At 41.1% G+C, this 24,732-nt stretch overlaps 2 protein-coding genes across 2 annotated transcripts; both read right to left on the reverse strand.

The window, feature by feature from the left end:
- Nucleotides 1–3,006: 3,006 nt before the first annotated feature.
- Nucleotides 3,007–6,643, reverse strand: LOC132593020 (vomeronasal type-2 receptor 26-like). The gene is made up of 2 exons (XM_060281385.1): nucleotides 6,556–6,643; nucleotides 3,007–3,908 (listed from the first exon to the last, which is right to left on the reverse strand). Exon 2 carries the CDS (start codon nucleotides 3,904–3,906, stop codon nucleotides 3,007–3,009), a length of 900 nt encoding a protein of 299 aa, XP_060137368.1. The 5' UTR covers nucleotides 3,907–3,908; nucleotides 6,556–6,643.
- Nucleotides 6,644–13,513: 6,870 nt separating this feature from the next.
- On the reverse strand, nucleotides 13,514–21,036 carry LOC132593021 (vomeronasal type-2 receptor 26-like). Its single transcript, XM_060281386.1, has 5 exons — nucleotides 20,792–21,036; nucleotides 19,771–20,062; nucleotides 16,780–17,007; nucleotides 15,280–15,406; nucleotides 13,514–14,415 (listed from the first exon to the last, which is right to left on the reverse strand). Exons 1-5 carry the CDS (start codon nucleotides 21,034–21,036, stop codon nucleotides 13,514–13,516), a joined length of 1,794 nt encoding a protein of 597 aa, XP_060137369.1.
- Between the last annotated feature and the right edge of the window lie 3,696 nt (nucleotides 21,037–24,732).

Below are 24,732 nucleotides of genomic sequence, written 5' to 3' on the forward strand. Positions count from 1 at the left end.
TGGACCACATTGTTTGCTTGATTGAGAGCAATGTGTTATTTTTTGTATTTTTAACATTTATTTGTAACTGTTTTATGACTGATTCCAGTAAAGCTTTGCAACTCACTCTTGTGGTGGAGAGCAAATTCCTTTCTACTTCAGGGATTTCGTTTGAAGCGACTCTAACAAAGGGCATCGGCTGTCAATCAGCTACAAGATCATATTCAAGGTCTTGCCGTTAATGTAGAAAGCTCTGAACAACCTGAAAAACCAGCTGTACCTGGTATAGACCTGTAATTTTATGGGGGGGAGGGTGCAATCCAATGGCAAGACATACAGGAACAGGCAATATAGGATGGCACAGTTCTCCAGCTCAGCCATCTGATTCTCAGCTCAACCAGTATTAAGTACCCAACCCCAGCTCAATTAAAGACTTGCTCATCCCTGTTCAGCTGGAGCCCAGCTGGCTGAGTTGAGGCCCCCGTAAGTTCCCCAAAAGGAGTGTTGTGAGGGTGGAACCAGAGAGGAAGGACTTAGGCTGGATTCTAAACCCATTCAGCTTGTGCCTTGTGACCTGGCAACCTGACAAAACCACACACACACACACACACACACACACACACACACACACACACACACCTTGCTTAATGGGTGGTGTTTCTTTGTTGATACACAAGTTTGTTTTTGCGTGCCAAGGTTCCAAGAGCAGGCAACCATCTGCCAGTCTTTCACTGAGCATGCCAAAGAGTATTGTTACAAAAGTTGGGTGCCTGCCCCCTCTCTGCCAAACAGTGGGAAGAGCCCATGGGGGCCCAGGCACTCACCCAGGGTCTGTGTTCCTTTGGAGAATGGAAGATGTGGCAGAGACTGTTGTGGCTTGAAGGATTGCATGCCGAGGTACCAAGACATCCCCCCAATAACTCACACATCACACGACATTTAAGTTTGAGGTTTTTGGCATTAATTTGGCCACAAATTTATCTAAATACAACTGAATGTGAGTGGTTGCTTAGGCATTGGTTCTTGCCATCTGTCCTCCGCCTGGGACAGATATGACTCCCACTAGCCTAGTAGGGGCACCAGTAGGTAAGCACCCTCTGAGAGAGATCGGGGCAGGGCCCACACCCTTGACCTCATCCCTCAGATGCTCCCCGAGGCTCATGCCTGGACCTGGCCCCTAACAGGGATAAACGGACAAACATGTAGAGCCCCAGGATTCCTTTAAAGGAATGCCCCTAAAGGCAGCAGAAACCATGAGGGGCAGGCCCAACCAAAATCCGTACCCCTCCACCATCCAATTTGAACCAATGTCTAACCGCCAACCTTACAAGTTGTGACTTATTGCAGCGTAGTAGGCAAAAACCACCTGGCACCAGCCAAACAGCCAAGTGGCAAAATTCCTACCAGGCCCCTGATCCAAAACAGGCGACCCCATGAGAGGCGCAGCAAGGCCAATGTAAGAACGCCTAAAATTAGAGGAGGGTGGGCGGGAGATTCGTTGCGAGCAGCAAAAGTGGAACTGAAAGCTGCTCGCTAAGCATATATAGGGTAAGGCTGTCAATCATTTGCTACATGCAAATTTCACCAGCAACAGCACACCCACCAATCACACATGTGGCCATCCAAACTGACCCGCCTCTCCAACCCTGGGATGTCTTGTTAACCCTTCCGCAACCCATGTTCTCCTCTATGGGGAGAACCTGCTTTATTAAAACAAAACAAAACAAAACATTTTAAACAGGTCCTGTTTTATGCCGAACAAAGTTTGGAACCAGGCAGAGGGCATTCTTGGAAGTGGCGCCCTGTGGAACACCCTCCCATCAGATGTCAAGGAAATAAACAACTATCCGACTTTTAGAAGACATCTAAAGGCAGCCGTGTTTAGGGAGGTTTTTAATGTTTGATGTTTAATTCTCTTTTTAATGTTCTGTGGAAAGCCACAGGAAGAAGAAACACCACAGACGGAATAAATGTCACACACAGGAAGAACAAGGATATAGTTCAAGATCCTCACTTGTAATTTCATAAATTATTTAATGTGTCAACACGAATAGAAGTTATGGATATTGCAGCTGTTGTATAATAAGGTTACCAGATTTTTTCCAATGAATCCGGGGACACTTTTCAACTTCCTACTAAATAGAGTTGTAAATCTGGGGACTGTCCCTGGGAAACGGGGACGCCTGGTGACCCTATTGTATAAGGGATTGTTATTATGACTGGAATGTAATTGAATCAATAAGATTTTGGAATGCAGAAACAAAGAAATTCCAGCACATGGGGGGGGGGACCATTATGTAAATTATATACTTTGGCAGCTGCAAGAATTCTTTGGGGGAAAACTGTGAATGTTTAAAGTGCTATGATACAGCTTTAAACGTATAGTGCAAATGAGGTCAGCTTAATAAATAAATAAATAAAAGCAATAAAATGAAAGCAGCACAATAAATAATAATGAGAACAATTCAGAGCAATTCGTGCAAACCATTTTGCAAGGATCTTGGCAACAGTCAGTGTAGAAAGAGAGAGCTCAACCATTGTGCAAAAGTTAGTTTCTGACAACGTGCTTTTAGTGGGATGTTTTGAGGCAAGCCCCTCACCTGCTAATTAAACTAAAAATAATGTTACAATAAATAAATGAATATATTCTACTATATTGCTATATAGTAGAAGAAGAAAGGTCAGATTCTTTAAACTTTTCTTCTTATTAGTTGTTCTCTGTTGTTCAGCTGGGGCCTGAACAAAATGATATAGCACTTAGGGGCAAAAAGGCAGCCCAGTAACCAGCCTGGAAGTTAAGGTGGAGAAAATCTCCACAGCAGCCAATGTAAAAGGAAAAAACCCAATCCATTGCATAAAAGTCAGCTGCTGGCAATACATAATATACCTTTTTCTGGGATGTTTTTTTAGGCAAGCCCCTCACCTACTCATCAAACCATAATTAATGCTATATTAATCTCTGAACTCCTAAAACATATACCTTACCAATGTACACTGTAGAGTAGAAGAAATAAACAAGGTGGATTCTTAAAATATTCTCCTAATTAGTTGTTCTCTCTTGTTCTGTTGGGGCCTAAACACAATGATGTAGCATTTAGGGGCAAAGATGCAGCCCAGTAACCCAGCACTGGAGGCTAAGATGGAGAAGATCTCCACAGCCACCATGTATTTCCCTCTTGTGCTCAGGTAGGTTGGAACAAAGGACAACCACACACTGCAAAAGACCAACATGCTGAATGTAATGAACTTGGCTTCATTAAAACTATCAGGTAACTTGCGGGCTAGGAATGCCACAGTGAAGCTGGAAAAGGCCAAGAAGCCCGTGTAACCCAAGACACAGTAAAACATGGCGACTGACCCTTCATTACATTGCACAATGATTTCTCCTGTTACTGAATGCATGTCTAAATCAGGGAAAGGGGGAGAGGTTGCCAACCACAAGGTACAAATACTTGCTTGAATGAGGGAACAGGAAAGAACAACAGAATGTCCCTGTCTTTTCCCCATCCACTTCCTCATGCTGGATCCTGGCTTTGTGGCCATGAAAGCTATCACTACAGTGATGGTTTTGGCCAATACACAAGAAACAGCCACTGAGAAGATGATGCCAAACACTGTTTGTCGGAGAAGGCAGGTCACTTGTCCAGGTTTTCCAAGGAAAAACAACGAAGAGAGGAAGCAGAGCAGGAGGGAGATGAGGAGGGTATAGGTGAGGCCTCGGTTGTTGGCTTTGACAATGGGGGTATCCCTGTGCTTAATGAAAATTGCTAACACCAAGGCTGCATTAATGGAAAGAGAAACAGCAATGAAAGCTAAAGTGATTCCTAAAGGTTCTTCATAAGAAAGAAAGTTTATGATTTTAGGCAAACATTCATCTTTCTCCTTACTTGGAAATTGATCTTCTGGGCATGTGAAACAGTCATCCATATCTAAAAAAATTGGAAATTTCTCATATCAGTATTTGTTGCCTATGAACTGTTCTCCACTCTACCCATTATATATCAGTTACAACATGTATAACCTCTGCTTGATGGTTTCGAGTGTGACAGTAGTCACACAAATTCACATTGTCTCATTTCTGCTTATCTGGAGTGCGCACAAGCTCTGTGTACTTTCTAAATCACAAGTCAAATGAAGTGATTCAGGTGAAGTATTCACAATCCTAAATTCCACTATGCTGTTAAGATGACATCTTGAGGCAGCCCAGTGACTCTTCAATGTCTTAAATCATTCTGTAGATTCATTGTTGGTTTTTTAAGTAATGCTGCATATTTTCAAAAGAGGAAACCTTGGAGTAATATGTTCCTTCCTTGAGCAGTGACATTTTCCCCACGCAAGTCTTTCCTTGAGACCTTTGACACTTTTCTGGTCCCCTTCCACCATACCTGCCAAGTCTCCTGCTGAAAAATGCGGGATCAGCCGCGGCGTGGCACTGGAAGTTGCGTAGAAGCAACTTCCGGGGCCTCTCTGACCATGTGTGGGCACCGGAAATAGGGCAGAGCGGAACCGGAAGTTGCTTCTATGCATGCCCGGCGGCCATCTTGGTGTTCGCCGGGTGGTCCAAGATGGCCGCCGGGCATGCGTAGAAGCGACTTCTGGTGCTGCTCTGCCCTATTTCCGGTGCCCACACATGGGCAAAGCAGCACCCAAAATGGAGGCTCCCTGGCAGGTAGGGAATCCGGGGGATTTCCGGGATTTTTCTCCATTTGGGAGAACAGAGGGAAACGGATTAAAATCTGGGGGTTTCCCACGGGATACTTGGCAGCTATGCCTTCCACTATGCAAGAGAATATAGAGATATCTTATTACCAGGCTGTGCAGAGGGGAAGGGCTACTCCATACACTTGCCTCAGGCCTTGGAGGACTATGCCACAGGCATACTCTCCAACATTTCTCCAATGAAGATAGGGACATTCAATAATAATAATAATAATAATAATAATAATAATAATAATATTTTAATCCCACCAATCTGACTGTGTTGCCTCAGCCATATATGTAGATGGCTTCCAACATATATAAAAACATGATAAAATATTAAGCGTTTTTAAAAAAACTGCTTCCCTATAGATGTCTTTAGATGTCTTCTAAAGGTTGTACAGTTACTTATCTCCTTGGCTCAGGGCTCACATAACTCTATACCAGGCAACGCCAAACTTTGGCCCTCCAGATGTTTTGGCCTACAACTCTCATGATCCCTAGCTAACAGGACCAGTGGTTGGAGAAGATGGGAATTGTAATCCAAAACATCTGGCGGGCTGAAGTTTGTGGATGCCTGCTCTAAACCCTCTAACATTTCTCTGATGAAAATAGGGACATCCTGAGGAAAACTGGGACATTCCGGGAACAAATCAGAAACCGGGACAGTTTCTGTAAATCTGGGACTGTCCCTGGAAAATAGAGCAACTTGGAGTGTCTGTGGAGGGGAAAGAGAGAGGGGTCTCCAGGGGCTTGCCACAGATTTATTCTAACAAGACTCCCACCCCTGGCCTCAGATATGCCTGCTTTCTGTCAATGAGAAGAGGTTATCTACCAAGAAATCTGGTACTTTCCTTGCTGGCCTCACCCACCCCAGTCTTTCTCGAGGATCTATGCTGTGGTTTTTAACCCCCCTCCTGTATCCATTCCAGAATGGGGCAATCTGCCCTTTCAGAAAGACCACTGCCACTATCATTCTGAAATTTCTCAGTCTTGGTCCTTTTAGAAAGAGTAGCCATATCTGTGGTTGTCATAAACATTTGAAAAGGATTAAAGACATGCTTCCTCTAAAAAAAAATGCACTCACAGAATCTTGTGCGTTTAATGACACTTGAGCAGCCTTAACACACACTGGCGGGGCTCCTATTTATGTAAATTGCACCCAGTTTTCTGTTGCCAAAAAACAAAAACTTATAATTGATTTAGATTCAGCATTATACTTGTGCACATTGAAATATGAAATTAAGTAAGAGTATTCATAAGCATTATTTTTTATTTCTTAAAAATTCACATATTCATTCTGAAATTGTGTACAACATGGCACTATATGCCATTCTATATAGGGCACCATGATTGCAATCAATGGGGAACACCTTTTTTATAACACTTTTTGCTTTCCACTCAAACTACAGTGATACCTCTAGTTGCGGACATGATCTGTTCCAGGGTGCCGTTTGCACCCCGAAAAGTCCGCAACTAGAGTGGCGCTTCTGCGCAAGCGCGTAGCGCAATAGAGCGCTTCTGTGCATGTGCGAAGCGTGCAGAATACTTCTGTGCATGCGCGAAGCGTGCAAAACGCTTCTGCAAGTGCGCGGTGAAACCCAGAAGTATACCCTTCCAGGTTTGCCGCGTTCGCAACCCGAAAAGCTGCAACGTGAAGCAAACGCAACAAGAGGTATGACTGTATAAAGAATTTGCAGGCTCTGCGAATTTGCAGATTTCTGCTCCCAGTGAATGGAATATTGCTTTCAAATGTTCAGAAAGGATGGAGAAATGTTCCTATTTATATAGAGAGGTTTTTACTTTTAAATAGTCATCTGACACAACTCTTTCAATTTGCCCTGTGTAATGGAAACATTGGGGTACTACATAACCTACCCAGCTGATTGGAAATCTTCGTTTCTGGACATGGAGTGCAATCATAGCAGCAAAATTTCTCCCCTTCCTTCCTTTTCTTCTGGTTACCAGGGTGCAGTAGTCATTGCACAACGAAATGGGCATCACCTATCAATAACCATGAAAGGTGTTACAAAGGGAGATTAAAATAGAAAGAGAGATACTTCAGTTGTCGATCTTGGCCTAAACCTCAGATATTCTAAGGACATAGTGACACTCTATCGGGCATTCAGGAATACACCTCCGACAATACAAATCAAGGGTGCCAACTTGAATAAAAAATGGGAGGGGCAAGTAAGTCCCCCACACACTCCATTTGAATGGCAATGCCCACACACATACCAATCACTAGGGAAACCAAAAGGAAAGAAAGAAAATGAAAAAAATAATTCAATATGAACCAAGGAATTCTTTCTCCAGGCAATGGATGTGTTGATATACAGCAGGCATTCCCAAACTGATGTAGATGTTTTGGACTACAATTCCCATCACCCCTGACCACTGGTCCTGTTAGCTAGGAATCATGGGAGTTGTAGGCCATGATGGAGGGCCGCAGTTGGGGATGCCTGTTATACAGTTATCTCTGTGATCAGAGCTGAGTCAAAGATTTCAGTCATCGTTTAGGGACTTCCAGGTCTGCTGCAGGCTATGGTGGATGGCAGGGATCACTCATCCTGAGTGACCCAATTTCTGCGAGGGGGTGGGAAGGGAGCACAGGCAATTCACCTTCTCTAAAAAGCCCGAAAAGAAAATCCGGGGTCTGAAGTGTCCTGTGGTGTTGGAGAATGCTCTCTAAGAGCCCCCAAAGTTCTCTGGTTAAGAACTTAATTCGTTCCGCAGGTCCATTCTTAACCTGAAACTTATTCTGAACCTGAGGTACCACTTTAGCTAATGGGGCCTCCTGCTGCTGCCGCGCTGCCGACACACAATTTCTGTTCTCATCTTGAGGTAAAGTTCTTAACTAGAGGTACTACTGAGTTAGCGGAGTTTGTAACCTGGAGTGTTTGTAACCCGAGGTACCACTGTAAATACAAAACCAAAATCTTGGTTAAAAAAAAAAAGAATGATGAGAGGAAAAAATGAATTACAAATGTGTCAGGTCTAAAAATTGAAAGGAAGGTCAATGATCTAGGTTAACAGCAAATAATTAAAATCTTTATGACGATAATGAGTTAAAAACCTGGGAAGATATTAAAAGAAGTTTGCAAATTCCGGTCAGAATGAAACTTTCACTTAGGTAGAGTGTTGACTATAGAAATGAATGTATTACCAAGAATGTTATTTTTGTTTCAATCAATTGGGGTGATTGGCAAAACAAATGCTGGATGCATGGTGAGAATTGTAATCCCCGGGGATTTGGAGCCAGTGCTGCCTTATTTTCTCCAGGCAGAATACTGCCCGGACAAGCAGCAAGGCAGCCCTAGGCTATAATGCCATTGACTGCAGCTCCTTCAGCCCATGTCTTCATCCAGCCATGCCAGAATCCATACCTGGTTGAAACCACTGTGCCAAACAATTATATCTTCATGAATTATGAGTTCTTCTCCTTCAGGAACACCTGGGTCAATCCAACCAACTTTCACTCTCTGGAAAGAGTTATTTGGAAATATGACCATGTTTATGATGTCAAAGCCGCCTCCCATTTCCCATTCGTCATTAAAAGAAATGGTTTCCCCAGCTGAGTTGTTAAAGGAAGTCCCATGAAGAAAGTGATGGAGCTAAGAGAGAAGGAGTAAAAAAAGAATGTGGCATGTAAATAAATTGGAGAGTTCGTCTTATGTCAGATTGTGACTTCTAAAGTTGTTGGACTACAATTCTCACCATGAATTCAGCATGACTAAATGTCATGGATTATGGGAATTCATCCTGCTTTGTATATTCATACTTCTGATGCTTAAAGAAATGTAAAACTATAAAATGCTTTCTACAAATAAGATGCCCAACTCCATTTCCTCAGAGACCGTTGCAGGAGAAAGCTGAATATAGTCTCACCTTCTACTAATTTGTTTACTGAAATAAAAATACTTCATTGTAGGGAAATTACCTGCCAAGGCTGAACATCTTGAAGATCAATACTGAAACCTTTCTCATTGGCTCTCTGCTTGGATCGAGACAAGCCCATAACATGCAAAGAATGGGCTACAGCATAAACGCCATTATAGATACTATAACTGTGGCCAGTCATGAGGAGCTCAAAGTGTGGCCCAGAAAGACTCTCCAGCCTCTCCTCCCCAGTACATGTTTGGTCAACATCCATTGCCACATTGGGGTTAGGAAATACACAGTCAAAAGCTTCCTCCCAAAAGTCCTTCAGAAAACCGTCTGTCTGGGGCCCGTAAGGTTTTATGGTCTGAATAAATTCTCTAAACCCCACAATCTCTTTGGAGTGGATTGCAAAGGAAATTGCACCTTGAAACATCTGGAGACCCCAGCCCATTTGATGGCCAGTTAATAGTAAATCTACCTGGGTTGTCATAATCCACACCTTTCTGAGTGATGTGTTCTCCTCGTTTCCAGTGTCTCGTATAAATATAATAGTTCTCAGCCATGCTATCATCAATGATTCTCCATATATAATAAATGTAATCACTTTCTCATCCTTGTAATATAAACAAACATTTCTGGCTATAGTACCAAGTTCCTCCAAGTTATCCCAGTGAGCTACTTGCGGTAATCTTTCTATGAATGCTGAACAGATCCGATACTGGGAAAACAATCGCTCCAGCATCTGCAAGAAATGTTCGCCACTGCTATTATCAACTAGAAGAAGCCCAACCCATGTCCATTTGAAATATTGGAGTAACCGGATAATACCCATATACAGCTGGGTTTCATTTGGAACCAGATGAAAAAAGGATGGCCTTTGAGTGATATGATTCTCTTGTGGGGCAAATGAGCCATATGTGAGCTGGAAAAAAAATGTAGGGATATTGTAGGGAACTGTTTGGAGTGACTTTATGCTCCCGATTATACAACTATTATTTCTTTAAAAACCATCTTTGGGAGCCTAGAGCTAAAGATAACACTTCTGGTGCAATTTTCCCAAGAACATATAACTTATTATTATTATTATTATTATTATTATTATTATTATTACTTTTTGGTTGCTTTCCTATCAAGGTAATTAAAAGTGACTTACAATATTTAAACAAACACATTCTTTGAAACCAGTTTAAAAGAAAAAAAATATCTAAAGGCAGCACTATTTTTTAAAGGCAGGATTAAAATACCCCAACAACTCAAATAAATAAATAAATAAATAAATAAATAAATAAAAATGATAAATACTAATGGAAATAATAAATAAAATACTAATGGAATAATAAATAAAATAATAATAATGGAATAATAAATAAAATACCTTAGATTACGTATAAGGGTTGATGTTACCTGGAATAACTGCTTTTGTGAATTCACTCCTTTTGAACTACAAAATCAAGTTTGGCATATGAAAGAATCACTCTCACACACAAACTCAAAGATAATGAGAGAACTCCTACCTGTGGAACCTTATAGAAGCCTATAATATCTGCCATTAAGTTGGAGGTATCGGAGCCAAGTCCGCCAATGATAGCCATGAGGTTTTTGTATCTGTCACACTGGTAATTGGGAACAAATTTATCTGATTTGAAGAGCACATCCAAAGTGGTACGATAAGTCATCCTTGCATCGTAGTAGCTATCATAAATATGGAATCCAAGTGTGACATTGGGTAGGAACTTAGGGTTCTCGTTGATTTCGTTCACAGCAAATGCCAAGGCAAGGATGTGCTGGTAGAATTTTGTCAGCATTCTGCATATAGAGGTAGAATTTAGTCATCCCTTTGTCTATCAAAGGACAGATCATGAAGCTGAGGCTCCAATACTTTGGCCACCTCATGAGAAAATAAGACTCCCTGGAAAAGACCCTGATGTTGGGAAAGATTGAGGGCACTAGGAGAAGGGGACGACAGAGGACAAGATGGTTGGACAGTGTTCTCGAAGCTACGAACATGAGTTTGACCAAACTGCGGGAGGCAGTGGAAGACAGGAGTGCCTGGCGTGCTCTGGTCCATGGGGTCACAAAGAGTCGGACATGACTAAACGACTAAACAACAATTGTCTATCAAGGATAATTGGTACTATTATATCACAATGTTGGTGATTTGCACCTCAGATTGTAAGAAATTGTATTTTGCATTAACGTCACTAATAAAAGTATTATTCAGCTCAAGTAAATGACTATATTTCTAGGCACCAGGCAAAAACTTTCCTCTATAGCCATGCCTGTGGCCTTGTAGAAGTGGGTGGGATTTTTTAATGTATTTTTCCTCTTGGTTTTCAAGTGTGCGCAGGTGTTATCTGTGTGTTTGTCTGTAAATTGCTTTGGGGTGCCTACACTTTATTTTGGGGGGGGGCATTCTGTCGCTTAAATAATGTGTGTGTGCGATCTAAACAGCTTTAGAAGATGCAGAGCAAAAGAAGCAATTCCTTACTCTGGAACATCAAACAGATTCTGGTTCGGATCTTCCTCGAAGGAAAATTCATGTGGATGGTAAACTACCTGAGAAGCAATTCCACCAATGAAGAGAGCTCCTGTCTGGAACCACTCATGTGGGACAGGGTGGGGATCAGCTGTGGGACACTCCAGAGTATCCGCTTCGTACAAAATAGCAGGTAGCAAAGGTAGGACCACCAGAAGCCACAGCATCCCACCAGCACAGCTTCCTTCTAGACTGAGACCCTCCTTTGTTTAGCAGAAACTGCCAGATATAACAGACTACATTGGTTTGTAGCTAATTCTGCCAATATCTGCCTTAAGAGAAATAGTTACAGGTGGTAGCTGTGTTGGTCTGAGTCGAAACAAAATAAAAAAAATTCCTTCAGTAGCACCTTAAAGACCAACTAAGTTTTTATTTTGGTATGAGCTTTCGTGTGCATGCACACTTCTTCAAATAGATCAGCCATGGGTTTGATTGAGATACAAATGCATGACTTTAGTACTAGCAGATATTTTCAAATTTCAGGTCTGGCTGATGTAAACTGGAATAAAGCTGAGATAAAGAAGTTTCACTTCTGAAACAAAAATGACAGAGCCCTACCTACCTCTTGTCCCCACTCTCAGCTGCACATGGCACAGACGGGGGTATTTATAATCATTTTCAGACTTACTTGTCGATTGTTTTCGAGTTTCCTTTGGGCAGGTGAAGAAGTCATGAGGGTTTCCATGATCCCAGTGGTCAATAATCAGTGCTTTAGCATCTGGGTCCCGAGTAGCATTCCTTCCCCCACCCTCCCCATCGTAAATATGTTAGTTCCTTTTCCAGATCTGATAATAAGTCTCCACTGTTCTTTGTGGCACAAGTAGCAGGTGGCAAAGAGATTCCCATAAGAATTGAACTCCAGGAAGGAACAGTGTTCAACAACGGTATTTTTTAACATTTTAATTATATTTGAATGGTATAAGCTTTCTACCATATGATGACATAATAATAAGAATATAGGATTCAATTTGTTAAGCGAAAAAGTGGCAAGGGCACACCTTTATTTCAAGAAAAATCCTACCTCCTTTAAGATTATTTTAGGATTCCCCACAAAACTGTTATTGTGAGGTCCTGGACTGAACCATATTTTAAGGGTGCATTGTGTCCTTTCTATATTTTAGTCTCATTGCCTTTGACAGTGTGCAATTACCCACAATCCTTTGTGTGGCCCCAGAACGTTAGGTGCCTGAATGACCAAAATATTAATTTGGGGGTATCCTGTACCCTGTGTATATGACCAGCTTGGTGCCCTTGCTCTAAATAAACACATTTTGAGTTTCCCCGCAGCCCTCTGTATGGCCTTATAGCACTGGAGCCAGGACCCCGAAATAACACTTTTCAGGGATGCTGCAATGCTGATTCACCCCCCAAAAAACACAACTGTAATATTTTCAGCCTGGTTCTGCTATGGCTCAACTGACTGAGCCCAGGCAGGTAGAAGTCCAGAAGGGACTTTTGAGAGTGTGGTTGGTAATTCGGCAAATATCGGGGATATATTAGCCCAGAGATGGAAAGAAAACACAGTCCCTACCAGGGAAGAATGGCAGATTAAATTGATGGACTATGCAGAAATGGCAAAACTGACCGGAAGAATAAGGAAGACCAAAATTTAAATAAGAAATGGGGAAATATATAATTTATTTTAAAAAGTCATTGTAAACAATTAAAATCATTTGTAGGAATGGGAATGATACTTGTAGTTAAAAGTTGGACTATGGTTTTATTGAAGATTTAAAAGAATTGGATTAACAGAGAAGATGCAGGAGAAATAGTTAACGTAAGGACCTGCAGAAGAGGAGGAGGGAAGTCAAATGGGGATTCATGGATATTGTATAATTTGTTCTCTTTGTGGTTGTTTGTAAATCTGAAAACCCAAAAATAAACTTATATATATATAAACAGAAAGGTGAGTCATTCACATATTTACAGATCTTACAGCATGGTCATCTCAAGAGGCGTTTGTTCCCCATAGCAGTGCAGCTCTGCAGCCCAAGATCTCTCTCCCAGTTTCCCTTCAGCCAAACTTCTAAAATGCTTCTATCTTTGTTCTCCTTTTCCTTTCCAGCACACCTCTCACCTAACAACTCCTCCCCATCCATATTCTATCCCAAGCCTAGTTTTTCTAAAGGCAATCCTTACCCCTCAAGCAATCATGATTGTGCTTAGCTCCACTATGCAAGGGTAAGGCTCTCTCTCCCAAACCCCTCTCTTCAAAAATGAGAACATTTTTGCTGCTATATTTGCAGACAAGATGCTGCTAAGTAAGTTAGCAGACAGGTGCTGTTGGCAATTAGCTGCAGACGGGAGTTAGCAACAGAATTGGAGAAGCAACATAATTTTTCTGGAGAGTTATGTTGAATAAATACCTCCAATACTCATACTACCAACATAATGAGAGTGTGGCGGAGGAAAAAGTCACTAAAACTTTTTTCTTATTAGTTGCTCTCTATTGTTCAAGTCAGGCCTCAGCACTATGATGAAGCATTTTGGGGCAAAGATGCAGCCCAATAACCCAGCACTGGAAGCTAAGATGGAGAAGATCTCCACAGCCACCATGTATTTTCCCTTGGTGCTCAGGTAGGTTGGAACAAATGACAACCAAACACTGCAAAACATCAACATGCTGAAGGTGATGAATTTGGCTTCATTGAAACTGTCTGGCAACTTCCTTGCCAGGAAAGCCACGGTGAAGCTGATGATGGCCAGAACTCCCATGTAGCCCAGAACAAGATAAAACATGATGACAGACCCTTCATTGCATTCTGATATGATCTGTGCAGGTACTGACTGCATGTCCAAATTGGGGAGTGGGGGAGAAGTTGCTAGCCACACTACACAGATGCCTGCTTGAATCGAAGAGCAGAAAAGGACAATGGAGTTGGCCAATGTTTTCCCCACCCACTTCCTCATGCTGGACCCTGGTTTGGTGGCCATGAAAGCTACGACCACAGTGATGGTTTTTGCCAATACACATGAAACTGCTACAGAGAAGATGAATCCAAAGGAAGATTGTCGGAGACAGCAAGTCAACTTCTGAGGTCTTCCTATGAAAAGTAAAGATGAGAGGAAGCAGAGCAGGAGGGAGACCAGGAGAGTGTAGGTGATGTCCCGGTTGTTGGCTTTGACTATGGGGGTATCTTTGTGCTTAATAAAAGTTCCTAACACCACGGCTGTGATGAGGGAAGAAGAAATAGCAACCAAGGCTAAACTGATCCCTAGGGGTTCCTCATAAGACAGAAATATTGTCAGTTTTGCGGTGCATCGATCTCTGTCCTTGCTTGCATACTGATCGTCTGGGCATTTGGAACAGTCATCCATGTCTGAAGCAAGAAAGAGTGGTCGTCACAGTGCTAAAACTGCATATGAAATGTGCACACAACTTAATTTTAAAGCAATGCTTCAAGTGTTTTACATTAAATACATGCAGTAACCATTTCGCACCATTTCCATTCCCCACCCCTGCGCACTCCCGTTCTGCCCCTTCCGCCTGTACTATAACTATAAGATAATAATATAAAACATTTATTTTTAAAATAAATACTAAAAAGCCATTCAACAAACATGAACAACAAGTCAACATAAAATAATCCAAATAATCCACTAGCTGAACTGTGAAAAGCCAGGCAAGTCTCTCTCACCCAGCATTCAGAAACTGTACTTGGAGCTACTCCCTCTATTGTCACTACATTAAGTCGTTTTTTCAGAATGATTCTCCCCATATCAACCAGCCTGAGCCCTGAGATCCATGGGGAGGGTTGTGTGTGGTCACACTGAGCAGCATGGAGGAAATAATCACAGGTTGGGAGGCTATATTGGGCGGCTATTATTTGTTTGATTCAATTAAGTTCTAGTAAGTTTTTTGTAATAATTTTATTGATGGAAACCTTTTTGAGGACATTTTTAAAAACCATAAAAAGAAGAATAACAGAAAGTGCAATTAAAAATTGTCTAAACTTTTTTAAAAATGCTCCCCCCCCAAAAAAAAGCTCATTCCTACTCATAATCAAATGTATGGACTGAAAGCATCTAGAACAGGCATCCCCAAACTGCGGCCCTCCAGATGTTTTGGCCTACAGCTCCCATGATCCCTAGCTAACAGGACCAGTGGTCGGGGAAGATGGGAATTGTAGTCCAAAACATCTGGAGGGCCGAAGTTTGGGGATGCCTGATCTAGAAAGACCTACCCTTCTGGGTGGAAATCTTTCCTTCTGGACACAGGGCGCAACTGTAGCAGCAAAACTTCACTCCTTCCCTCTTTTTCTTCTGATAACCAGAATGGCAGGAGTCACTGCACACAGAGACAGGGATCACCTGCCCATAAAGGGGAAGAAAAGATTAGTAGAATGGGAGAAATTGACAATCTCTGTGTTTTCTCTGTAAGCACATGATGAACATGGAAGAATTCAGAACATGGTGCATTCAGTACAAGCATGCCACAATGTGCCAAAACAGTCCTGAGCATATAATGCATTATTTTTGCAGTCTATTTTTTTTAGAACTACACTTCTCAGAATGGTTTAATAACCAATCCCTCTTCCAAGGGAACTCTGGGAATTGTAGCTCAGTAGGGAAAATGGGGTTCTCCTAAAAACTCTCAGCATCCTTAACAAACTTCGGTACTTAAGATTTTGACGGGGAAGCCATTTAGATTAAATTGGTCTAATTTTGCTTTAAATGTGAGGTGTAAATGTGGCTTGGTTACCAAAGGGTGAAAAGCTCCCAGCAACATCAACAGCAATTTTTTTTTTCTCAGAAGAAGCTGTTAATTTAGACATTTTCTTAAGAATGTTTCCCATCTAGAGGACATTTCAGTACTGTACATATTGACATTAATTATTATCCATCTGATCCAAAGCCTCTCAAAGTTGGTTATATCATACTGTTGGAGCTCGTTAAAATACTTTGCGGACAGTTCTAAGTGGATTTACGACTTGTGACACACTTTTAATTCAGGCCGCTTAATTGGAGACTGAGGAGAGCGGAGGAGCAGTTAAAGGGTGGGGGAGCCATAAGTCTGTCACAAGAATAGTGTTAATGTTTATGTTTGGCTGACCCTCGCCTGAAAAAACTGCAATTCTGCAACCGGTGGATTTATTAAGCAGAAGCCGGGACATGATTTATGGGATCTTCAAGATGGCGTCTGCCTGTGTTTTGATTGTTGGAGCGGCTTGGGAAACATCCCAGTTTGAAAAAGAAATGCAAGGATTTATGGGGAGGCTGGACTGGACAGAAAATCGACACAGGAAGAGTGACTTTGTGTTAAATCTCGCTTGATACGGTATTTATCTCAGAAGCTGTGACAAGGGGAAGAGAATAACAAGAAAGAACTGTTGGGAAAGATCGGGACTATATTGGACTATAATGATGGAAAGAATTCGGAATTTGGATTAGAATGGCAGCAATTATCGTTATTCAGAACCCTCAGATTTTGAAGCATGGGAAGTCAAAAATTTTATGATTTGGTATAATATTTGGTTTAATAGATATGTATTTGTATAATTTGGAATAATTGATATGATATGATATGATATGATAGTGAAAAATCTAATAAAATTTTTTTTAAAAAAATATTATCCATCTGATCTGTGTTATGAACACCAATCCTTTGGGGGACAATAATCTTTTTTTTATCATTAACCAACATGGCAGAAGGCATAAACTGAAGGCATATCAAGAATCCAAACCTGGTTAAAACTCCTGTGCCACACAATTAGGTCTGTATTAATGATGAACTCTTTGCCTTCCTGAAACTTGGCATCCACCCTTCCAACTTTGGCTCTCTGGAAGGATTTGTTTGGGAAAGTGACCATGTTCGTTATGTCAAATCCACCTCTCCTCTCCCTGTTACCTTGAAAAAAGATTGCTTCTCCAACTGAGTTATTGAACAAAATGCCTTCAAGAAATGGGTGCAGCTAGTTGAAGAAGAACAAGGATGGTTAGGAATGGGATCAAAACCTATTGGAGCCAATATACGGAAAATTTTCCTTGATTACATTGCTTATGTATTTTCATCTTATGATTTTCTAATAGGTTATAGTTAAGGCAAGAGAACCAATACAGTATTGACGTTAGAGTCTCAGACTAAGACCTTGGGGGATCAGGGTTCAACCTCAGGGGCTAGGGACCAACTGGATACATTACCTTGTGTTCCTTTGACAAACAGTAGAACATAAATGCAAATATATAAAATATACAAAATATGAATGCAAGTCTTTTTTAAAAAAAATAGTATTATTCATTAATTTATATTCTGCTTCTCTGCCGAAATCTTCTAGGCAACTCATAATGATAAAATAAATACATAATTGTACAATAACAAACCTACTAATGCTTTAGAGCATGATACTTTAAGATATGAAATAAAATAAGGAGTCAAAATAGTTAAAAACCAGTTAAAACAAAAAGTTATGTTCAGGAAAAAGTTTTCCTAAGAAAGTCTGTCTTCCAGAATCTATGGTATGCCAATACTGATAAGGGCCTCTCATATTATAGAAGGGAAGTCCGTGGTATATAGCCTTATAGTTGCAAGAAGCCTGAATATTTACAGCTTAATGTTTCAACCTCTTAGTATAGAAAGAAATGTTGAGCCTCCCCGTCACTCCTATAAAGCTCAGTGAATTATGTTTCCAAAACTATCACAATCAATCAAATCCTTTATTGAAGGCATTTATGAAGAGAGAGATGTGGGGAGTGTGATCCTGCTCATACTCCTTGAGCTTTTGATGGCTTTCTCTGTTATTACAATATCCTTCCGGTTGGGTCCACCGCACTTCATTGGTTCTGTTTCTACCTTCAGGGCCATTTCCAAAAAGTTGTCATGGAAGGGTACTGTTCAACACCATGAAAACTGTCCAATTGTGTCACTCAAGGTTCCATCTCCCCCACCCCAAGTGCTATTTAACATCTATATGAAACCTCTAGAAGCTTTCATCAGAAGATTTAGGTTGGATTTTCAGGTGGACAAATTCACTGAGGCAGTGATGAGTTGCCTGTAGGCCAGTAAAATGAAGCTCTCTCTCTCTCTCTCTCTCTCTCTCTCTCTCTCTCTCTCTCTCTCTCTCTCTCTCTCTCTCCCCTCTCTCTCTCCCTCCCTCTCTCTCTCTCTCCATCTCTCTCTCCCTCCCTCCCTCATTCATATATATATATATATATATATATATATATATATATATATATATATATATAAAAGACCCACCTTCTGTTGGTTATTGTAACATGTTTTAAACTGTTTTTAATATTGCTTTAATGTAGTAACCCACCCTAGAAACTTAAGGCATAGTATTATTATTATTTTAAAGAATAAAATTGGAAGCTGTGTGATTTTGTTCTATTTGCTTCATGTAAATGAGTTTATTTCATTATGAATATACTACCTTCCAGGGCTGGAGATCTTGAAGACTTTTGCCACTCATCATTGGACTGTGTTTGTATCTAGATGACTCTATGGCTTGCAAAGCATGGGCCACAGCATAGATGGCATTATAAATACTGTAGCTGTGGCCAGTCATGTGCATTTCAAATATAGTCGCAAGAAGGTTCTCCAACTTCTCCTCTCCAGTACAGGTTCCATCAACCTCTATCAGCTCCTGGGGGTCTGGAAATAAACAATTAAATGCTTGCTCCCAGAAGTCCTTGAGAAACCCATCTTCTTGATTCCAGCCAGGTTTTACAATCTGAAGAAATTCCTTGAATCCCCGAATCTCATCAGAGTGAATTGTGAAGGACAGGGCACCTTCAAACAATTGAAAATCCCATACATTCTGAACGCCTGTTAATGTAAAATCCAGCTGGGCTGTCATAACCCACACCTTTCCAAGTGATGTGCTTTCATTGTAGCTAGGAAATCCCATGAGCACATATGCATTCACCCATAGAATGGTCATAGAATCTCCATAGATGACAAAGGTAGTGGCTTTGCTCTCTGAGAATGCTAGATAAATAATAGAAGCAGATATGTAAAATGCTTTGAAATTTAAATCATGTTGGTTGGCGATCCTTTGTGTGAAGGCTGAACAGATTCCATTCTGAGAAAGCAATGGCTCCAGGGTCTGTATGAATTGTTCTCCACTGTCATCGTCCACAGCAAACAGCCCAACCCAGGTCCATCCAAAATGCTTCAGCAAGCTAATGATCCCAATGTACTGGTTTGCTTCACTTGGGACCATCCGGTAAAAGGAAGGCAATTGTCTTGTGTCACTGTGCTCAGAGGTGAAGGAACCATAAGTGAACTGATGGGGGAAATGCAAATATTTTAAGAGGCGCATCTGAGCCTGTCGACCTGTGCAAAACAGGAATGTTTATCAGGGCAGTGGAAAAGCTCCTTAAGAAGACTGTAGTAGATGATAAGAGAAACTTTGGGAGCAGGACAAAACTCTCTGAAAGATTGCTGAAATGTTACCTGGGGGGTGTATTATTTATTAACTGGTATATGAGATGGTCTGAGGACTAGCACCTTTTAAAATGAAGTCACAATTAATTTCATTTCCTTTTTTTTTTAAAGGAATTGCAACTGTTACACACATGGGAAATGGCACCACTAAACTTCAGGGGAACTTCAGCATTAGGGAAGATTTTGAATTTCTCACATCCATTCCTCTGCTGATTCTGAACCTCAGCATTCCTGGAGAAGAATGTAATTAGTGACTCTCCCCCATTCATCCAAGGATAAATCCTACCTGTGGATACTTGTATAGGCTTAAGAGTTCTGCCATTTGGACGGAGACATCAGAACCAAGTCCCCCAATGACAGCTATGAGGTTTTTCTGGGTGTTGCATTTGTAACTGGGGACAAATCTTCTGAATTTGAAGAGCAGGTCCATAGTGGTCTGATAAGTCATCCTTGCATCGTAGTAGCTGTCATAGATGTGGAACCCAAGGGTGACGTTGGGCAGGATGCTGGGATTCCCATTGATCTCGTTTACGGCAAACACCAAGGCCAGGATGTGCTGGTAGAATTTTAGCACCACACTGTAGAGAGAGATTGAGTGCTCTTTCAGCAAAGTAATAATAATAAAACCCTGCCTATTTGGCTAGGTTGCCCCAGGCACTCTGGGTGGCTAACAACAGAATATTAATAGATAGGTGTAAATTTGATGCTATTAACAGTGCAATCCTGCGCAGTTCATAGGTAGATCCCTAAAAAGAATAAATTGAATGCCTCCCCCAGAATCCAGCTGAGCAATAGCTTTTTCCAGGCTATGGCAATGAGAACAATGTGATGTGTGTGTGTGTGTGTGTGTGTGTGTGTGTGTGTGTGTGTGTGTGTGTGTGCGCATGTATTTACCTTGTATCTCAAGTCAATCTTTTTTACATTTTTTAATGTATTGCATTATTTTGTGTATTTCTCTTATTTTTCATCGGAAATAGTATTACTGTATATTTATGGAGAGTGAAATTCTGTTTAACTATTATTTACTGACATTTTGAAAGTTTATTTTAATCTATACTGCTACTTTATTTGATAGTTTTATATTGTCACTAAATTGTATTGGATCAGATTTTCATGTGTGATCTTTCTTGTACACTTTGGTGTTCTTCCGGCATGTAAACCACCTTGTGTACAGCAATGTAAAAAGAAGGTATATAAAAGTAAAATGAAAATGAAATCATATCCTATTATTTGTATGAGCAACTGGTTGAGTGTGTGATCTAGCCAAGCTCAAATGAAGCAGATTAAGGTGGGGTGTGTGTGCTTACTTTGGAACCTCGAACAACTCGTGAGAAGGAAGTCCATAGAAGGATAGTTCATGGAAATGGTAAGAGATGTGAGAAGTGATCCCACCAATGATGAGGCTCCCGGGCTGATACCACTCATGTGGAACAGGGAGGGGGTCATTCACGTGGCACTTCCTGGTATCTGCTTTACATTGTTTGGGAAGCTGAAGCAGCAGCAGCAACACATGTAGACCCAAGATCTTTATATCAAACTTCCTCTCTAGCATTCTCTTGCTCCAGCATCCAGCCTTACATTAATGCCTTACTTTGGGTGGTGCCAATAAAGGAAAACAACACACTTATCTTTAGCGTCAGCAGAATTCGAATGCGTGCCTCAGCAGGCTAGTAGAGACAACCAATGCAGACTCTGAAGTCTGTTCTGCAAAATGGCAACACACATCGCAGCTCAAACCTTGCCTGCATTTTGTCACTCATCAGTGACAGGAGGCTTGCTTGTTTTCTATATCTACTTATGGAGACAGCGCTTTTGCTAAATGTTGTTATTTTCTGAAACACCACTGGGGCTTTGGGCAGGTGAACTAATGACAGTAATTTGGATAGCTGCCGGGGGAGATACGTAACTTACCTCTGCAAAGTCGCTGTGCCAGATGCACTTCAGGTAACAAACATATTTGTTGTCTACTTGAATCTGGCCACGAGAATGTTATGCTCCTCAAGGAGATGCATCCCAGACTTCCAGGGAGAGCAAATTCCAACAGGAAAATCATACCCTGAAGTGAAGCCAGCAACTTGACAGGGGGACATGATGAAGTGCTATTTTTGATCATTTATTGAAACACATTTCCATAATTATGAAGGGAGCCCAGAGCATCAGTGCTGAAATAATGACCACTGCCCAGTCCCAGTTTTTTGACCCACACTAGATACAGTACTTGCCATGTGGTTTGGAATCGTTTTTCGTATTCTTGATGTTAAGCAAATAACTGTTACTAGTTTATGAGAAAGCTGCAACAAGACTGTGGAGGCTTGAAAGCCCCCTTCCCCCCCCCAATAGCCTTCTTATTGAATATTGTTCATGATTCACCTGCACCAAGCTTGCAGGGAGGTTAGATTGTATCTGGTATTCACTGGGCATTCATTTTGATTAGTTTGTGTGGAAATTATACAATAATGAGCATTCATTCTGATTTGGAATGGATGAGAAATTTGACGCAGTTCCCATTTGAACACAAAAAGAGCAAATCCACTCTTTCTGAAGCAGTAGGAGATCCAAAGTTGATGGAATTATCCTAATTTTGATGCAGTTCACCAACAAATGACCCTAAAATTTACATATTAGCAGATATGTGTGTAAAAATGAAAACAGTATTGAAAATAACCCACACCAATTCAACTGGATGGCTCAGTTGGTTAGAGTGTGGTTCTTATTGATAATGCTAAGGCTGCAGGTTCAATCCCCATATGAGATAGCTGCATATTCCTGTATTACAGGGGGTGAGACTAAGTGATCTTAAGGGTAACTTCCAACTCTTCAATTTTTTTATTCTATAAATGCATTATACCATGGGAAATTGCTGGCCAAAATGTGTACATTAGTTAAAACTGCACAAAAAATGTGTTTATTAGGAGAAATTTGCACTAAAATGCTGGTGAATCTTCATGAGGATTTAAGGGGGGAATCAAATTACTGCAGAAATGTGAAGATCTGAATTTAAGGTTGGGAAATGATCGTTCCGTTCCTAACTCTGGTTTGTTTGCAGGGTGCATATACATCTACCCATTAAAATAGTTCATTCCATACTTTTCAGCCCCCCCCATATCTTTCCTAGTAGAATATAGTCTGTTTCGGCCCACATAAAAATGTCGGGATGGAAATAGCTGAAATCCAGACGTACGGCAACCCAAGTTCATGTTGTGACTGTAGATTTTGGCGAATTTCCCTTTCCCTTTCCTTTCCTTTCATTTTATTTTATTTTTGAGAATCAAAACAACTTTGAACTCAACAACTTTGGGCAATAATTTTACCCCCCCCCCCAAAAAAAGCAAAGTGTCCAGATTTTCAGTTTTTTAAAATATGGCAACTCTTTATAATACAGCAAGTGAGTTTGAATTGTTACTACAGTAATGAAACTGATAAAAGATGAAGTGCTGTTTCATTTAATCTTAAGTGGCAACAACTTTGAAATAATGTTGAATATGTATCTCCAATACTCACACTACCAACATATTGAGAGTGTGGGAGAGAAAAATTCACTAATCATTTTTTCTTATTAGTCTCATTAGCCAAGATGCTTGCTGTCCTGCAATTATATGCTTTGAATGTATAGTCCTGGCTCCACATAAGGAGGCTTTACATTTCTGAAAACCAGGAGGGCAGAGTATTATTGTGCTAGAATCCTGCTTGTGGATTTCCCACAAGCATCTGGTTAGTTATTTAAGAACAGGCTGTGGGATTAGATGACCATTGGCCTGATCCAGCAGGTTCTTCATGTGTTCTTACGTTCTTAAGGTCTTGAGTTGTGTGATTGCTATGTTATTTGTTATGTTGTAAACCATCCTGTGGCATTTGGGTGAAGGGCTATATAAATAAAAGGAATAAAAATATTTGGGCACACCAAGCAATTTCTGTAACTGTTATCAGGTTTGAGTGTCATCTTTATTTTGATAATTCTTTTTGTAAGCATTAGCCTTGGTCAGCTCAATTATGCCTTGATTAGACCACACCTGGAGTACTGTGTCCAGTTTGGGGCACCACAGTTTCAGAAATATATTGACAAGCTGGGGAGTGTACATAGTGGGTGGGTGGCCATGATTATAAGGGTCTGGAAACCACCCTTTTGAGGAATGCTTGAGGGAGTTTCATATGTTTATCCTGGTAAAAAGAAGTCTGAGAGAAGAAAAGAGAAGGCCACCTCATGTCAAACTCTAAAGCCATAAATCTGATGGCAACCTGAACAGGGGGTGAGCGACTTAGAGTGGAGGAATGTTCATCTTTCCCCCAAAAAATCTCAGGGCATAAGGTCAATAGGAGTATAGCATCTAAATCAAGGGAAGTAATAGTACCACTGTATTCTGCTCTGCTCAGACCTCACCTGGAGTACTGTGTCCAGTTCTGGGCACCACAGTTCAAGAAGGATACTGACAAGCTGGAACGTGTCCAGAAGAGGGCAACCTAAATGGTCAAAGGCCTGGAAACGATGCCTTATGAGGAACGGCTTAGGGAGCTGGGTATGTTTAGCCTGAAGAAGAGAAGGTCAAGGGGTGATATGATAGCCATGTTCAAATATATGAAAGGATGCCATATAGAGGAGGGAGAAAGGTTGTTTTCTGCTGCTCCAGAGAAGCGGACACGGAGCAATGGATTCAAGCTACAAGAAAGAAGATTCCACCTGAACATTAGGAAGAACTTCCTGACAGTAAGAGCTGTTCGACAGTGGAATTTGCTGCCAAGGAGTGTGGTGGAGTCTCCTTCTTTGGAGGTCTTTAAGCGGAGACTTGACAGCCACCTGTCAGGAATGCTTTGATAGTGTTTCCTGCTTGGCAGGGGGCTGGACTGGATGGCTCTTGTGGTCTCTTCCAACTCTCTGATTCTATGATTCTAGGTCACCAAATCCTCTCTTTCTCTAATTAACTTTGAGATTGCTATAAATTATTACTGAGAGGATCTCAGGTTCTCTAATCCCTTCTCTCCTAAAGCACTAAACCTGTCAAAATAATGGGGATGTGGGGAGATACATATTCTTTAATTATTTCTCTTTCTTAGCTGCTCCCTGTTGTTCAGCTCAGGCCTCAGTACCATGATGTAGCATTTAGGAGAAAAAATGCAAACCAATAACCCAGCGCTGGAGGCCAAGATGGGGGAAAATCTCCACAGCCGCCATGCCCTTTCCTCTTGAACTCAGGTAGGTTGGAACAAAGGACAACCACACACTGCAAAAGACCAACATACTGAAGGTAATGAA

Source organism: Zootoca vivipara, chromosome 13 (assembly GCF_963506605.1).
Source record: "Zootoca vivipara chromosome 13, rZooViv1.1, whole genome shotgun sequence".
NCBI lineage: Eukaryota > Metazoa > Chordata > Lepidosauria > Squamata > Lacertidae > Zootoca > Zootoca vivipara.

Coding starts and splice junctions, on each gene's coding strand:
- LOC132593020 (XM_060281385.1), bottom strand. CDS start 3,906: ATGGATGACTGTTTCACATGCCCAGAAGATCAATTTCCAAGTAAGGAG.
- LOC132593021 (XM_060281386.1), bottom strand. CDS start 21,036: ATGCTAGAGAGGAAGTTTGATATAAAGATCTTGGGTCTACATGTGTTG. Junction 20,063..20,791: donor GAGTTGTTCGAGGTTCCAAA/GTAAGCACACAC, acceptor CTCTCTCTACAG/TGTGGTGCTAAAATTCTACC. Junction 15,407..16,779: donor GGCACAGGAGTTTTAACCAG/GTTTGGATTCTT, acceptor CTTTATGGGCAG/GTGATCCCTGTCTCTGTGTG.